The sequence below is a fragment of the Pangasianodon hypophthalmus genome, chromosome 2, assembly GCF_027358585.1.
Source record: "Pangasianodon hypophthalmus isolate fPanHyp1 chromosome 2, fPanHyp1.pri, whole genome shotgun sequence".
In the NCBI taxonomy this organism is placed as follows: domain Eukaryota; kingdom Metazoa; phylum Chordata; class Actinopteri; order Siluriformes; family Pangasiidae; genus Pangasianodon; species Pangasianodon hypophthalmus.
Window position 1 is genome coordinate 34,729,107 of NC_069711.1, and position 18,063 is coordinate 34,747,169.

The 18,063-nt window shown below is 38.2% G+C and overlaps 1 protein-coding gene across 4 annotated transcripts in view; it reads right to left on the reverse strand.

Moving 5' to 3' along the window:
- Positions 1-7,166: 7,166 nt before the first annotated feature.
- Positions 7,167-18,063, reverse strand: part of tnrc6c2 (trinucleotide repeat containing adaptor 6C2) — a 41,410-nt gene continuing 30,513 nt past the window's right edge. For all 4 annotated transcript variants that reach the window (XM_034314575.2, XM_053228599.1, XM_053228605.1 and 1 more), the window contains 3 exons: positions 17,576-17,649; positions 17,315-17,454; positions 7,167-16,733 (listed from right to left, as the gene is read on the reverse strand). In XM_034314575.2, coding sequence (XP_034170466.2) covers positions 16,406-16,733; positions 17,315-17,454; positions 17,576-17,649 — 542 coding nt within the window. In that variant the 3' untranslated portion in view covers positions 7,167-16,405. The remainder of the gene's footprint in view (positions 16,734-17,314; positions 17,455-17,575; positions 17,650-18,063) is intronic.

The following is an 18,063-nucleotide window of genomic DNA, read 5'->3' on the forward strand; positions in this document are numbered from 1 at the left end:
GTTTTCCATATTTGTGAAGAACGTAAATGGGATGGACGAAGCCTCCAGCGATGTTGATGGTCATAGCGATGGCCACGCCCAGGTGAAAGCTCTCCGGGGGTAGAGTGCTGAGGAGGCCGAATGAGATGACTATCGGGAGAACCTGAACCAAAAATGTGGTGAGGTTCATGGAGATGATTTTGAAGGCCCTCTTTTTGGCGGCGTTCATCTCCCCGTCGTCCCTGTCGCTGGGGCCGGGACGCAGCAGAGCTTTGAGGACCGAGAGGCAGCAGAAAGAGTCGAGAAAGAAGACGATGAAGTAGACAGCCCCGAAAGCATCGTAAGGAACCGCGGGGAACATGCAGCTGGAGGCGGTTCCGATTCCCAGCGTGAAGAACCACGCCAAGGACGCGAACCCGACTCGGTATCGCATGGGTTTGAACTTTAAGAAGATCATGGGATGGATGACGGCCAAGTACTGCTCCAAACACAGCCAGCACTGGAACAGGTAGCGTCCGGCCATGCAGGTGCCGAGCCACAAACCCAGCAAAGCGCCGACGCACAGCCTCAAGCTGATGATACACGGGCAGTACAGAGGACCCACCAGGCAGTACAGCATCTCCACGAAGGTCAGGTTCACGGCGAAGATCACGTTCACGTCCACACCTCCTCCTCCTCCTCCGCCCGGTTTGGACAGAAGCAGATGCATGGCGTAGCACTGAAGAGGAAGACCCAAGCAGAGGTTCAAAACCTGCGATGCGATCACGATCGACACCGTGGCCACGCCCATCTCCGCCTGGCTCGCGTTCATCTGAGACGTGTTCATCTGAGACGTGTTCATCTGAGACGTGTTCATCGCCTTCAGCTGGGAAATAAAATCCAACGTTAACACGTTTAACCTTAAAATCATTAAACATAAAAAAAAAAGGAAAAAAAAGCTGAACGTTTACAAATTAAACCCGGCGTTTATATGGAAATCAAAACATGAAAACAAAAACCATCACAAAACATCATGCAAATATTTCCTGTGCAAAGGATCATGGGAGATTATTTTACATTATATTTACATTTACTCATTCAGGCTTTTATCCAAATACAATCCAAACCCAGAGCCTAATAATAATAATAATAATAATAATAATAATTGTGACTGGCCTGGGAATAATCTAAGGATTTAAGAATAAAGATTTTAGGATTAAACTTTAGGGTTTACAGTTTTTTATGTACATGTAGCTATATATACAGTACTGTGTAAAGAAATGCTGTAGAGTAAAGACGCCTTCAGAAATAATGAAATTAAATGTTTCTACATTAAAAAATCCTATAAAGAGCAGTAAACAGTAATAAATGAAATAAAGTCAGTATTTAATGTGACGATCCTTCACTTTAAATAAATAAAGCAGTATCTGAGGTGCAGTGTGTGCAGTTTTATAAGGAAATGAGCTGGAAGTGTTACTGAGCATCTTGCAGAAGCAGCCACAGTTCTTCTGGAGACTTTGACTGTCGACTCGCTTCTTATTTCTGCAGCGAAACCCAGCAGCCTTCATTATGTTTTTATCTGAAAAGTGTCTCTTATGGAATCTGCTGCTTTCTTTACTGACATACAAACATTTTTCTGTAACGTTTCATTCTGTGCTGGAAAACTAATGTTTGGAATCTAAAATGTTTTTGTACTGAATCAATAATGTAGAAGTCAGAAAATAAACATCTATAACAAAGATTGGGTGCCAAGACTTTTGCACAGTACTGTATTTAAATATTTAGAAGTTTGACAGTTCTGGATTAAAGTTGTAGGATTAAAGTTCATGAGTTTTAACAGGCTTAACAGGGCGAGCATTAATTCAGGATTTATTTGTCTAGGATTGAGAGATTTATGTAACATTTCACAGTTCAGGTTCGAGTGTTAATTCCAGGATTAGAGATTAAGAGTCAGGTTTATAGATTAGTGTTTAGGGCCTAGAATGGAAGTGTTTGTTCAGGGTTTAGGGTTAGGATGTCAGAGATGTGGACAGATTTTTATGATATTTACGAGTTGAATGCGCATAAACACCACAATGAAGTCGTGTGGGAAACTCGGGATGTTCTCTGAGCTCCGAGTTTCCGAGGTAGTGACTGTAGCAGTGGGAGAACATTATGGAATCAGTAAACGGTAAATTAGTTGAGATTGAATGTATATCGTAATAATGTAATGTAATCTCACACACACACACACACACACACAGACGCACACACACAGACGCACACACACACACAGACGCACACACACACACACACACACACACAGACGCACACACACAGACGCACACACACACACAGACACACACACACAGACGCACACACACACAGACACAGACACACACACACACACGCACACACACAGACGCACACACACAGACGCACACACACACGCACACACACAGAGACACAGACACACACACACACACACAGATGCACACACACAGACGCACACACACACACACACACACAGACGCACACACACAGACGCACACACACAGACGCACACACACACACAGACACAGACACACACACAGAAGCACACACACACAGACACAGACACACACACGCACACGCACACACACAGACGCACACACACAGACGCACACACACACACGCACACACACAGAGACACAGACACACACACACACACACAGATGCACACACACAGACGCACACACACACACGCAGACGCACACACACAGACGCACACACACAGACGCACACACACAGACACAGACACACACACAGAAGCACACACACACAGACACAGACACACACACGCACACACACAGACGCACACACACACAGACGCACACACACAGACGCACGCACGCACACACACACACAGAGACACAGACACACACACACACACACACAGATGCACACAGACGCACACACACACACACACACAGACGCACACACACAGACGCACACACACACACACAGACGCACACACACAGACGCACACACACACCGCTTATGTAAATGAAATGACTCCCACCATTACTTTAATAAATAGTTACAGTAAAATGCAATATATAATAAAAGTGATGTTACTGTGTCTGCTAGATAGATATAGATAGATAGATAGATAGATAGATAGATAGATAGATAGAGGGGAAGAGACAGATAGACAGGCAGACAGACAGACAGACAGACATATAGATAGATAGATAGATAGATAGATAGATAGATAGACACACAGACAGACAGATAAATAGATAGATAGATAGATAGATAGATAGATAGATAGATAGAGGGGCAGAGATAGATAGATAGATAGACACACAGACAGACAGATAGATAGATAGATAGATAGATAGATAGATAGATAGATAGATAGAGGGGAAGAGACAGGCAGACAGACAGACAGACATATAGATAGATAGATAGATAGATAGATAGATAGATAGATAGATAGACACACAGACAGACAGATAAATAGATAGATAGATAGATAGATAGATAGATAGAGGGGCAGAGATAGATAGATAGATAGACACAGACAGACAGATAGATAGATAGACAGATAGATAGATAGACACACAGACAGACAGATAGATAGATAGATAGATAGATAGATAGATAGACACACAGACAGATAGATAGATAGATAGATAGAGGGGGAGAGATAGATAGATAGAGAACATGGTGGTATCAGTGGAATCAGCGTCTGTAGCTGACGGTAAATTAGCTGAAATTGAACGTCTTTAGCAGTGACTCGTCTTTATCAGGATTATTTATTTACAATAAAACAAGCTAATTTCCTGCACAAAATACGACAGCGTTGTATAATTCCGATATAATACTAACGATCGAGTTTACAGTGGCTTCATAAATAGATTAAAAACATAAAAAAGCAAAAACACACCTGATGTGTGTTCTTTATTCTTCATTATCTAGAAGTAGAGTTAAAAAACCTTGCTGTTTTTTTTTTTGAGTTAATTAATACACGGCCATCCTGCTCTGGACAAAGTGACTGCAGCTGACATCGGAATTTCGAACTTCCCAACTCGTAATTCCGAACTTCCCGACTCGTACTTGAACGCACAGTTAGTTAAAGATTTCGGGTTTAAGGTTTGGGAAAGAATTCGTTTAAACTTTAGAATTAATTTCTTTGAACAGTTTTAGGGTTAGAATGAGAAAGATTAAGGTTGAAGATTAAAGCTCAGGATTAAGGTTTAGGGTTTAACTTCAGAGATCAGGGTTAACAGATTAGGATTTAGGGATTAGTGATAATTTGGGATTTTTGAGTTAGGATTTAGGGGATTTTAAGGATATTTAACGGTTGAAGTTTTAGTGTTAACTCCAGGATTAGAGCTTTCTGGGTTAGGTTTATAGAATTTAAGTGTTTATTCGTTTGAGTATTCGGGGGTTTCAGGTTTGGGGTTGAGTGATTTTAGGGTTTGGGATTAGTGTTAATGAAAGGATTTGGATTTTAGCGTTGAGCTAATGCTCGGATTTGGAGTTTAAAGATTGAATGTTTAGAGCGTTTATGTTTTATGTGTCATGGATTTAAAGATTTAAGGTTTAGGAATGAATTCAGAGGGTTTTAGATGTTAGATATTCAGTTAGATGTTTAGGATTCGGGGTGAAAAGTTTTTTTTAGTTAATATTAAAATAAAAGCACAGAATATTAGCAAAGAAAAGACCTGCGAACTGACGCAAAGTTCACGCCATATGGAATGTAAGATTAATTAACTCTTAATTAACTCTTAATTATCTCTTAATGCTCACCTTTAGGTTATTAAAGCACACAAACCCCCTCACACTTACTGTATTATTATTAATCTCCTCATTTTACTAGATATTAAAATGAAAATAAAAAACCCAACCTGATGCTGAGATCTTCCTGATGGATCTTCTCCACTCGCTCCCGTGTGTGTGTGTGCGCGTGTTTATAATTTGTTATCACTGATTCTCGTCCTGTCCCGTGTCGTGTCTTTATCTCGTCGTATCACGTTTGAGGTCACGTTTCATGCAAATCCACAACCTCTGTAAGCGCATCATCGTTACACGGCTTTTTAATGAACGCAAATCTCATCAGGATCTCGGATCTGGACATATCTGTGAGTTTTTTTCCTTAAATAAAAGTTTAAAAGCTTAAAATATCTGAAATGAAGGCTGTGAAGGTGAAAGGTCACGTTTAGCATGATGTCACGTGTCACCCTGTACACACTCTGTAACAGATCACACAGAACGTAAGAAAGAACTTGTTTCGCAGGCGTTCTACAATGTGAAATGTAACTATAAACGGATAAAAAGTATGGCAGGTTGTAGCTATAATGTAGCTAGCGCCGTTTAGACGCGGTTATAAGTTCAGTTCCTTCATTACAAGTGTTTCGTAAGAGCATGAGAGTCTCGCAGTTTGGAGACCTGGAGCATTCAGACGCTAATTATCTTCTTTTATATATATAAATTATTATATTTATATTTTTAGAGTTCTGAGCAAATTCTTATCCAACATCCTCCATGTTCTCGAAAAGCGAGAGAAAACTCGTTAAGTAGCTAACGCTGCTAACTACTCACTCAGGACGTGTGTTTAAATGAGTATCAGTCATTGGTGAATAATAATAATATTGTTTTAGCTTTCTCTTTCCTGTTATTAATCTGTCCATTATAAACACATCATGTTTCGACACACGCTGCGTCGTCACTTCACGCTTTATAGCAGATGAATTCCGTAAACACACGTCTCACCTTCTTCCTTCTGTCCAGACAAACATACACTTATTCTGCCTTTTATCTCTGTGATGCAAATGTGCTTAAGCAAATAAAATAAGTACACATTCATCATGCAAATGAGGGTCTACATGATTATCCATGTGCGCACACACACACACACACACACACACACACACACACGTGTACATATATTAAACTTAAACTCTTCATAAACGATTAGCAAGAAACTAGCCAACAGTTCACTAAACTCAGTTATAATCTAAAAATAAAACTTAACATAATTAAGAGTAATAATAATTACTGCAGATTCATGTGCGTTTTTCTTTTTTTTTTTTTTTTTTAGAAAAAAAGTGTAATGATGCGGTGAATTATATTGATGAAACAATGAAACGTCATCGTCGCAAAGCAACTTTACAGAAATCCAGATCTACGGTTTTTTAGATTTAGATCCCTGATGTGCAAGACAACGTCCTGGAGCTTCCTTATAGAGCTGCAATAGTTCCAGACTCTTTAAAACGAGACTCTAGAGTTCTGAAGATATTTCTGTTTTTCCAAAAAAAAAAAAAAAAAAAGCTCGACACAAGCTTTTTCCCAAATTAGAGCTTCTAGGAACATTAGAGTTTCTTCTTTTCTGAAATGAAACACCCAAGAACCCGGTTCTGGATATTTAAAGGCTTCCGAACTTAACGCTCGACTAAGTCTATGTTTAAACAGAAACTTTTTTCAGACTGGAATTCTAGATGATGCTCAAAGACTTCCAAACTTAAAGCGCTAGAGATTTTAAACTTTTAAAACTAGACTTTTTAATATACTTAACAAAACTAGAATAGAGCTTTCAAGACTTAGTTTTCCAAAAAAATAGAACTTTTTGAAAGTCCAATGTTTCTGCTTTTTTACAAAAATCAGAGCTCTAACAACTCCGGGTTCTAGATACTCAAAGATTAAGAACTTAAAGCTGTAGTAATTTTTAAAAAATAGTAATTTTTATGCCTAACCAGAGCTGTAGAGACTCGAGACTATGATAGAAAATAAAAACTCCAAAACTTCTAAAATTAGAAAGAGCTCTAGAAACTTTAGAGTATTTACAGGCCAGAGAAACTGATTCTGAAGACATTAATCGATCAAATTAATCGATGTTCACTTCAGAGCTTCATTAATGGGAAAATGTATAAAATGTACCTTCTTGAAAATCATGACCTTTCACCTTCACCTCCTTCAGTTTAGAAGTTTTAAGCTTTTACAATTTTAGGGAAAAAAAACCTCACAGATCTTTAGACGAGAGAAAAGGATCCTGGTGAGATTTGCATCCGTTTAAAAAAAAAAAAAAAAAAAAAAAAGCCGTGTAATGACGATGCGCTTACATATGTTCTGGATTTGCATGAAACGTGACCTCAGACGTGATACGATTAGATGAAGACGGGAGACGAGACAGGAGAACTGCAGAGAAAGAAATAAAAAAAAAAAATGACACAACTCGCACAACGTTCGAGACAAAATCGTCACTTTTTATTAATACAGGCAGAGAAAATCCTCATACCTCATGGAAAGATCGTTTCTCTGGTGCAAGTCATGAACAATCACATTCTACAAGGAGAACGAGGCGCGTTTAAAAGCCAGAAACATTTCTGAATCCCGGTACAGCCATGATTTTTAACATTTATAAACAAAAGACAGCAATGTAAATCCCCGTCTCGGAGAGTCCACACCCCCCTGAAGGTCTTAGACTCTTCCAGGAAAGTCCACAGTGCTTAGTTTAATCAGTGAGGAAAAAAAATATCTTCAAATACAGAGGAAATTCTACATCTAGACTCATTACAGTGAAACGATTCCCACCCTCACCCTTAATGTCAGATCTGGACTTTATTCCCCCTCCAGTTTGTGCATAGATTCACAATCCTTTCCATGATGATTCACGTTCGCCTCCGCGCGCTCTCTTCTTCCAAAACCACAGCTCTAAAAACAACCAGACCTTCTGGATTTACAAAATCAGAACTCTAGAATTTCTAGGTTTCATCTTTAAGACTCAGGAAATTCCACACTTTTCAAAACAACAGCTTTGGAAACTTTCTAATTTGAGAGAAAAAAATTCCACAGCTCTCCAAACTCCAGACTTTCCAAAATCGCAGCTCTAGAACGGTTTTTAAATTTATTTTGGTTCTGATACTCAGGAATGTCTAAAGCTCTAGGATCTCTAACGCTTAAACCAGAGATCTACAGATTCCAGACTATTTAAAACTCCTATAAATGATCTAAAACTACGATAGAGCTTTCAAGGTTTTTATGGTTTTTCCTAAAATCTAGCGCTTCCAGAAATTCCCCGGCTTTCTAAAATTAAAAATCTAAAAACTCTCAGGTCGCCTCTTTTCCAAAATGAGAATACAGAGTGACTCTCAGGCTTTCCCTCTTCTTCTAGAACTAGAAGTATAAATGTCCACGGTTTTCCAAAACTACAGGCTCTAGAAACTCTACACCTTTCAAGACCAGAAAATCTTCCACATTTCCCAAAATTAGAGCCGTAAAAATTTTTACCTCTTCAAAATTAAACACTGGAAAATTTTCAAAACTAGAAACCTAAGAGTTTTGAAGGTGTTTCTAGTTTTCCAGAAATCTAGAGCTCTACAAACTCCAGGCTTTCCAAGATTTCAAAAAGAGCTCTACAGAACCTTTGTTTTTCCAAACTCGAGAATCAGAACTGTAAAAACTTTAGTGTATTTGCTTTTCCAGAATGAGAGATCTAGAAATTCCAGACTTTTCCAAAAAACATAAGTCTAGTGATTTCTCCTTCTATTTTTTTCCACAACTGGAACACAGGGAATCTTTGGGCTTTCCACTTTTCCAAAACTCAACCTCAAGAATCTCTACATTTTTACATTGTCCAAGTTCTGAAAAATTCCAAGTTTTCCCCTAAACTAGAGGCTCTAGAATTTTCTTTACAATTTTCCAGAAATCTGAAGGTTCCACACTTTGCAAAATCAGTGTTCTGGAAATTCTTCTGAAAACTCAAAACTAGAAACTCTAGAGTTTTGATCCAGAGCAGTGGAAATTCCAGAAAGCGATCAGGAGGCGAACAGAAAACGGAAGCGTCTCTTTCCACAGGACCTTGCTTTAAAAAAAAAAAAAAAAAAAAAAAAAAAATTGTATCTTAAAAACCACAGGTCCTTTTACTACCTTCACACGTAAAACTACATCTGAACATAAAGCGATGCATAATTATAAAATATTAAATGTAAAGCACTCCACCTTGAGAAATAAGAAAAAAAATCGATACATGCCTAATATTTGGTAAATGGGTTTCTGCTACGGATTAAAACACACGAGATATTCCGAAATCCACATCCTTCAGTGCTTAGAGCTGGATTTCTGTTAATATCTCTCTTTTTTTTAATTCTCATGATAACGTTAAACATTAGAAAAATGAAACATTAGGAAATCTGGAACTCTCGCTTTCCTGAGAAAAGTAGCCAGGTCCGTTTTATAAACGAGCTTTAAAAAAAAAAAAAAAAAAAAATCACAAATCGCTCCTTTTACAGAACTGAGAATCAACACGAATGCATAAAGGCATATAATAATAATAACAACAACAACAACAACAACAATGAAAAAAAAAGCAAATAAAACTGTTCAGGAAATATCATACGTCTTCGTTTAAAAAAAATAAAAAAAAAAAGTCGTTCTCTTTTGATGGAAGATGAAATTGTAAATTTAATTAAGTAAATTTACTTTTCAGAACAAAACCTCACATAAACCGGTTGCTGTAAACGTCGCAGAAAAACAAACAAAAACAAACAAAAAAAGAGTTAAATTGTACAAACTACAAAACAACAACAACAAAAAAAGAAAACAGTAGGCACCGCTGAAAATGAGTCACTCTGATTTTTTTTAATGCGTAAATAAAAACGTTCGTTAGCAAATTACAAACAATTGAAAGCACAGTTGATTTACGAACTTTTTTACAAGTTGCGTAAAAAGTAATTTTTTTCTGTTCTTTTCTCTCCTAGATTTTTATCTTTTTTTTGTTCTTTTTATACTTAATCATTAAAACTCAATGGTGCAAAACTCCTGCTAACAATGAACGGCATGATAAACATTAATTTTGTAAAAAATTTTACAAAAAAAAAAAAATATGACAAGTCCTTGAGTAAACATTAACACATGGATCGTCTTCTCTCATCTTTTTTCCTTCTTTTTTTTCTTTTTTAGGGGAGTGAGTGAAGAGAAAACAGTGCAAGGCTGGATTACATTAATAATAATAATAATAATAATAATAATAATAATAATAATAATAGTTTTGAACAAATAAACAGTACAATACACCCACATACAAATGCCAAAACTTAAAATAAAAATAATGATATAGATCTTTAAGTGATTAATGCTCATTTTTTAAAATTGATTAACATAAAAAAAACAAAACAAAAAAAAAACAAAAAAACAAAATACAAACAAAGCAATGGTTCACATTACATTATTGGCAATCTCTGGTTCAAGTATTGTGGTTTGTTTTGATATGTTTTATATATATATCACTTTTTTAAAAATTAAAAAAAAACATTTTTTGTGACATTTTTGTCTGAAAATGTCAACAAAATAAAAAAAAAAAACACCACAATGGGATTTGGACATAATTAAAAACAGCAATACAATTAAAAACGTGTCTTGTAGTGACGGGTGATTCGTTCCAAATGATTCATTCCTTCTGAACGACTCCTTTAAGTGATCCGCAAACATAACGAATGAATCAATTCTTTTTTTCTTTTTTTTTTTTTTATTTACACACTAAAACCAGCAGAACCTTATCAAAGTTCTTAAGAAAGCGTGTGTTTTAACTATTTGAATTATCGAATACATGCGTCACGTGAAGGAATCAAAACTCGATTCACTTAAACAGGTAGTTTAAAGGAACTGAATCAGTAAAGTGAGTCGAAATGCCCATCATTATTGTCTTGTAGAGTAAAAGCAACATGTGCAAAATATTTTTGTGGTGATTTTATCAAGTATTTATCAAATATTTATCCTGTTTTACGTCAGAGAATTTGAGTGTAAATATTGCTCATTTCGGCTTGCGTCTGTCTTTTTTTTTTGTTTTTTGTTTTTTTTTTGAAATGGAGCGAAAAAATTCAGATTTGCTGAAATGTTTTGGTTTAACGGAAACGAGCTTGTGGAGTGAGTGAAGCTGGAATTTGTTTCATGCTGGTGTCATCAGAAAGCTTCCTGGGCTTCGGAGAGGAGACGAGAAGTGCACACTTTGACATAGTCCACTTGTGGTTTTGAGATTGGAACAAGGCAGTTTCACACCCAGGCAACGGCGAGTTCGCTTTATTCGAGCTCAGAAACGAAAAAGACGACGCCTCTCTTCGCTTTAAGACGCGTCACGGTACCTGTTCAAATATCTTCCCTTAGAAACGGAGGGAACTGAGAGCTGACGAAGGAGGGCCCCTTGACGACGATCAGACGGAATTGAAACAGGCCCGACGTAAATACTTCTTTTTACAGAAGAAGGCACTCCTGCATGCAGTCGACGTTTAACACGAGGGAAACATCAGCGAGACAATTAGCAAGTTTTCAACACCAGCATCATTTACATCAGTGATGTAGCTTCTATATAAATATTTATATTTCTTTCTATATTCATTCATTTATTTATTTATTTCATTTTTTTTTGGTATTTAAAATAAAAGTACCAGGATTTTAACCACAGCCTGTGCACCATTAGCGAAATTTCGACACACTGAACAAGTTCCTGCTCTGTAAAAGGACTATCATTATCGCTCGATACTTCAGCCATTTTTTTTTTTAGTAATATCGTAAATTTACGCAAAATGTTGATCAGCCGAGGACGTGTCCGATGTCTGGAGTTCTTTTGTTTTTTTTTTCTTAAGTATTTTCCTTAAACATAAAGCCAAATTTTCATCAAATGGTTACAAATGAGGTTGTCAAACAGGGCCGCAAAATTATTTACTATTTTAGAATGATAAAAATCATAATTAATTAAATGAATACTAAACAATTATAATAAACAACAAGTTACGTATCATAAGTGTTATAATTTTGGCCTTTTCAAATATTTTAATATAATCTATTGCGATATTAGTGAAAGTAGCTAGAGCTAGCTTATTGTCAGAATTTTATATTTTTTAAATTGTGCATTAAATTAAAAGCCCCACATTCGTAAAATTTTAACGTAGTTACATCCTGTGGTGGTTTGTTTACTTATTCATTCTTTCATTATTTTTCGTTCAAAGAACTTTAACACTCGACGTGACTTACGCTATTTCAAAGATTTTGACATTTGAAGAAACGTGTACTTTTAAAATTCACATTTCTTAAGAAAATAAAAGTTTTGTGTTGTTTAACACTGTAAAACGTTCTGCGGTTAAAGGTGTCAGAACAGCAGAACCCGTATAGTAAGCGAGAACTACAGACCATGAGAACTCTCTTTTTTTATTTGTTTCTTTTTTACAAAAATGATAAAGTGCTGATTGTGTCTAATCGTGGTTATTAATGACTATTTCAATATTGCGATTAACGAAAGAGCTATAATGAATAAAATGATAAAATACGTATCGTGATTTCAAATAAACATCACTTCCAGGTTTCCGCTACGATTCTGTCTTCTGACGCCGGGAGGTGGAGCCTAAACGGGACGGAGCGCTGCTAAAATAACGCAATTGGAAAATACAAACCGGGTTTCAAGTTAAAAACTGTAGAATTAGGAAATCTAAGGAAGAAATAATGTTTAGGAATTTCTCTCATTTTGAATAGTAACAAAACAACGTGCTGGATCGAGAGTAGCGGCAAAAAAATAAAAACAAAAAAAAATAACGCAGAGGATTTCTCCTGAGCAAGTGGTTCAAGTAACGGCTGCTATTATTAACTCTCACTACTCATCATCATCATCATCACCTTCATCATCATCATCATCATCAACAACTCTAATTATTTACTTGCTAACAAAAAAATCACATGAAAGAAACTGCAAACAGGGAGGAAGAGGAGGATTTAAAATTAGAAAATAGAAGTTAAAATTAGAACTGAGAAATGTTTGTTACTTTTTATTTTATTGGGAAAAAAATTCTAGCGTATAACTGGAAAAGTCTAATTCGGATCACTAATGATTCACTTGTTAAAGGAAAAAAAATAAAATTATAAGTTAGAAATTATAATTAAAAAATTAGAATTTTAAATTTGAAATTATTAGTAAGACATGGGTTTAAGTGAACTTATTAAGAAATTATTAACACTTTTTTTTTTGTTTTTTTTTTTATAAACGTTTTCAATTTTATTTTATTTTTTTTATCTAAAAGGAAAAGTCCAATCTGGATCACTTTAACGAGGCACTTGGTGCATAAACGTGTTTTTGTGTTACAGCTACAAATTTTTTTTCTTTATTTAATTTATAATCGAGTGTAAATTGTAATAAAACAAAAAACAATCACATGTTCAAGAAATCTGAACTGGCAGTGTGTGTTTTAGATTCGTAGCTCCAGCTAATGGGTGAAGACGCAAACTACACCGAACAACGAACACGTCTCGGCTGATCGGCTACATCCGTGATAAAGTGGACATCGTGGAATTTTTTTTTTCCGAACCGTAACTTAAAGTCCAAGCGCATTTCAAAACATCGATCTGTTTTTATTTCTCGGATTTTTACTTCATTACAATCAGACGATTCTTATTTACGAATCCAGATAAAAACTCATTACCTTTGTTTTTTATACGTTTTGTCTCGTTTATTTTATACGTCCCTGAACGAGTGTCGGAATGACGCATAACTCCACTCCTAACACTGCTTTTGATGATCCGATAGCATTCAGAGAGAAACAGTCGTGTGCACATGACCTCTGACCTCACGATTGGCACTTCAAAAAAATGTAAAAATAATGCTAAAGGACCGCCCACGATCTCGTCGATGTGTCTGCGTTTTCTTATTTTGCATAGTAACAAAATAATGTGCTGGCTCGAGAGTAAGTTAGCGGCTAAAAATTATTAAAAGAACAGAAAAACGGATTCCTTTCCGGAACGCTGAGGAATTCTCGGAGCAGGTGGTTCAAGTAACGGCTGCTATTATTAACTCTCGCTAATCATTTACCCGCTAAAGGGGAGGGGAAAAAATGATAGAGGCTGCAAACAGGGAGGAAGAGGAGGACATTTAGCAGCTGTGAGAATGGACACACACACACACACACACACACACACACACACATACACACAAAATTCCGAACACTGCTGTAAGGAATTCGGAACAACGTTTCACACACATAATAACGATAAATGATTTTTCACATCAAATCAGAGAACAATCATTATTCAAATTGTTTCTTTTTTTTCATTACACAGGACAGGAAGTGTTTGTGCATATGAACACTGACAGGCTCCAGAAATGTGCAGTACGAGGAAAAAAACAGACCAAAAAATGAAACAAAATAAAAACAAAAAACAAATAAAATCTTTTTTTTTTTTTTTTTTTTTTTTTTTTTGACTCCAGGTTTGTGGGAGTCTGGGTTTCCTGCTGAAGGTGCAGAGATGCGCGAGGTGTCGATTTGGCTTTGATTAGTCGTAGCGACACACACAAAAAAAAAAAATTTAAAATTACACACATTCCGCGACCGTTTCCGAAATCATTCCCTATCCACTACGTAGTGCACTAATTTGCAGGCGCACTCAGGAAGTCCCACAATGCACTGCAACAGGTGAGTCTCTGAATGCTGGACGTGTACATAGCGTTACAGGATACCCATAATGCATCAGGGCATGTAGGGAATAGGGAGCAGGGCACCGCTTTGGGCGGGTCTCGAGTTTCTGAGGAAACGGAAAACGCTGAGAGGCGTTACGTGACATTCCGTGTCGTTGTGTAACATTGCGACGTCGCTGAGTTCCGTGGTTGTGACATCACAAGGCGTCCCGCGTCGTAACAGCACAGGGTTCCGTTGTTGCGATGCCACTGTTCCCTGTTATGGCATCATGTGACTTCAAACATTAATGTCCATCACTGTGACGTCGCAGCATTCCGACACGGTGAAACCCCAGCATTCCGACATCACATAAGGTCCCACGTTAACGTTAATCACCGTGACATCCAAAGTATTCCGACACTGTGACATCACAGAATTCCGATAGCACGGAGTCATGCCGACACCGTGACCACGCCAATCTAGCACTGTTACATCACAGCATTCCGATACCGTTACATCACAGCATTCCGATACCGTTACATCACAGCATCGACACTCCGACATCGCAGCATTCCTTAATCGACTTCTCAACATTCGAACGCTGTGACTTCACAGCATTCCGACACCGTGACATCACATGACACGGCACGTTGTTTTCACCGCCGCATTCCAAACCACTTCTCGGTCGGTAACTGGTCCGGATAATAATCCCTGTTTCCCGGGGTCTTTTTTCCCGGACGCAGCGAAGGCCATAAACAAGTTTGGAATAACGATGACATTCATTTTGATTTAATCCAGAAAGAAGGAGGTGGAAAAAAAAACGCTGAGTGTAAAAAACGTACTGCGAGTTTCAGTCTGATTGTAGATTCAGTCTTTTTAAAGTCGCTCCAAAGACGGCAAAAAACGGAATTTTAAAATAGTCTCTTCTTTGTTTATTTATTTGTTTTTGTTTTTTTCCTCTTTACCTAATCACTCCATCTGTCCATAAGTGCTTATCATATCATATCATATATTATATTAAAACCCCCCAAGAAACATTAGTCTTTTTTTTTACTGCATTAGGAGAAAAAGATTCGTTTTGGTGTTGTGCCTGAAAGCCGAGTTTTTCCCGCTTGTGATCTCGGATCTCTCCGTTTAGAGAGAACGTGTGCGTGGATTTAGGACACAGCCGCTGAGCAGCGAATCAGAAACCCGGCAAGTCCATAAGTCTTTGTAGAACAGGTTTAACGTATAAAAAGAGCTTCAGCGAGGACGGAAGAATAAGCAGATGATGATGATGATGATGATGATGATGACGGATATATTGCACAACGCATCACACGGACACGGAGTTTCTTCTTCCTCGGATCCTGGGGAAAAAAATCACTGAAATCCGTTCAGGACAGAAACACGAGGATCCCAGCGAGAATCTTTTTGACGGTGGTTCGTAACGAATGCTTGGTCGACTTCCAGTAGACACACACACACACACACACACACACATTTTTTTTTTCCTTTTACAATACAAGGGTCAGTGTACCTCAGGCTTTTTTTTTTTTGTAAAATTCCGAGGGAAAATGCATCTGATTGGCCTTTTCATTTCCCTCTTCCAAATCGTTGGCTCAGAAACAGAAGTTATAAAATGTTCTTTAGGTTATTTTAAAAAAAATGTAAAAAAATGAGACACTTAAGGCTGATAAGTTCTGAAAAAATCACAGAAAAGGTAAAGAGGTTAAAGCAGGAGTAGTGAGGAGACAGCAAGGCTGTGAGGTTTTTCTTTTTTTTTTTTTTAAATCTTGATTTAAAATGGCCGCCTTGCCTCTTCTTCTTCTTCTTCTTCTTCTTCTTCAGCAAAAAAAAAAAAAAATTAAACATCCAAGGTTTTCCTTTCAGTTCGCTCTTACTTCTTTTACATCGATAAAACGTTTCCAGTTTGCAAATCTACTTCTAATTTTTTTGTTTCTATTTCTAATAAAATAAAAGAAAAACAGTTCCAGGGAAAGTGATTATCCTCACACTGATTTGTTGTCGTTGTTGTTTTTTTTTCTTCAATCCCTCGCTTTCCCGCGCGTCTACATGTTCTCTCCGTTCAGCAGGTCTCCGGGGAGCAGCGTGTTCACGGGGACGGGACTTCCCATCACTCGGCTCTCCTCTCCGTTGATCGGCCCCCATAAACTGGAGTACGGCTGCTGGACTCCGCCCCACAGCAGCTCCGCCCCGGACCCGTTAGCTCCGCCCCCTGGGTTACTGCCCCCCTTAGTGGTCGACGTGCCCCACTGACCCAGGGCGGGGTGGGTGGAGCTGCCGGAGGGCGGGAACGACTGGGCCTGAGAGAAAAAACGAGTCACTTCCTCCTCTCCGGCAAACTCCGCCAAGATGGTGGTGTTACCCAGAACGCACCTGGGCAAAGAGAAGGGGGGAGGGGGGGAGAAATCAGATATAACAGTGCAGACAGAGAGACAAATAAATAATCAGATAATAATTAGACACACAGACATAAAAAAGACAAGCAGACAAGTAAACAGACAGACAGACAGACAGACAGAGACAGATAGATAAACAGACACAGACCCTTAAATAAAATTCTGATAAAATCCTAATCAAATTGTTGGTATTTGGTGATATGAAGAGTGAAGGGGTGTGTGTGTGTGTGTGTGTGTGCGTGTGTGTGTGTGTGTGTGCGTGTGTGTGAGAGAGAGAGAGAGAGAGAGAGAGAGAGAGAGTGTGTGTATTTGTGTGAGAGAGAGAGTGTGTGTGTGTGTGTGAGTGAGAGAGAGAGAGAGAGAGAGAGAGAGAGAGTGTGTGTGTGTGTGTGTGTGTGTGTGTGTGTGTGTGTGAGAGAGAGAGAGAGAGTGTGTGTGTGTGTGTGTGTGTGTGTGTGTGTGAGAGAGTGTGTGTGTGTGTGTGTGTGTGTGAGAGAGTGTGTGTGTGAGAGAGTGTGTGTGTGAGAGAGTGTGTGTGTGTGTGTGTGTGTGTCTCACATGTGCAGGGATTTCTGAGCTTTAGCTGCTTCCTCTTTGGAGCTGTAGCGCACCAGCGCGTTCCCCTGCGGCAGACTGAGGTGGAACGTAATGAGGGGACCGTGCTGCATACACAGAGTCCTCAGAGTGGAACCATCGATCTGCAACACACACGCGCACACACACACACACACACAGACAGACACACACACACACACACACATCACTACACACATTCTGTTTCTTTACTGATAACTAACTCTAAGTTATTACTGCACTTACCTGAGGAGTGAGATTACGCAACACAAGCCAGCTACTGGTCCTGCTGGAGCTATCAGAATTCCAACCAGTGCTCTCTGAGAGAGAGAGAGAGGGAGAGAGAGAGAGAGAGAGAGAGAGGGAGAGAGAGAAGGGTTATGCTGATAGCTTGGTTTTTACACTCAGAAGGTCAGAAAGGGAAACAAAGGCACAGACAGAGAAGGAAGTAAAGGGAAGGGAAATAAAAGAAAGAGAAGAAAAGGGATGGGAGGAGAAACTACGTGAGAAGGGAAAGGAAGGGAATCGCAGAGACAACAGGGCTAAGGAAGGGAATCGGAAGAGGATAAGAGAAGAGATAGAAAAGTGGACTGGAAGAGGGAAAGAGAAAGAAATGGATGACACAGGAGAAAGAAAAGAAACAAGAAAGGACAAAAAAGAAAATGAAGAAAGAAATGGAAGGCAAGGGAAAGGGAGAAAGAAAGGAAAAAGAAAGGAAGAGAGAAAGGAAGGAA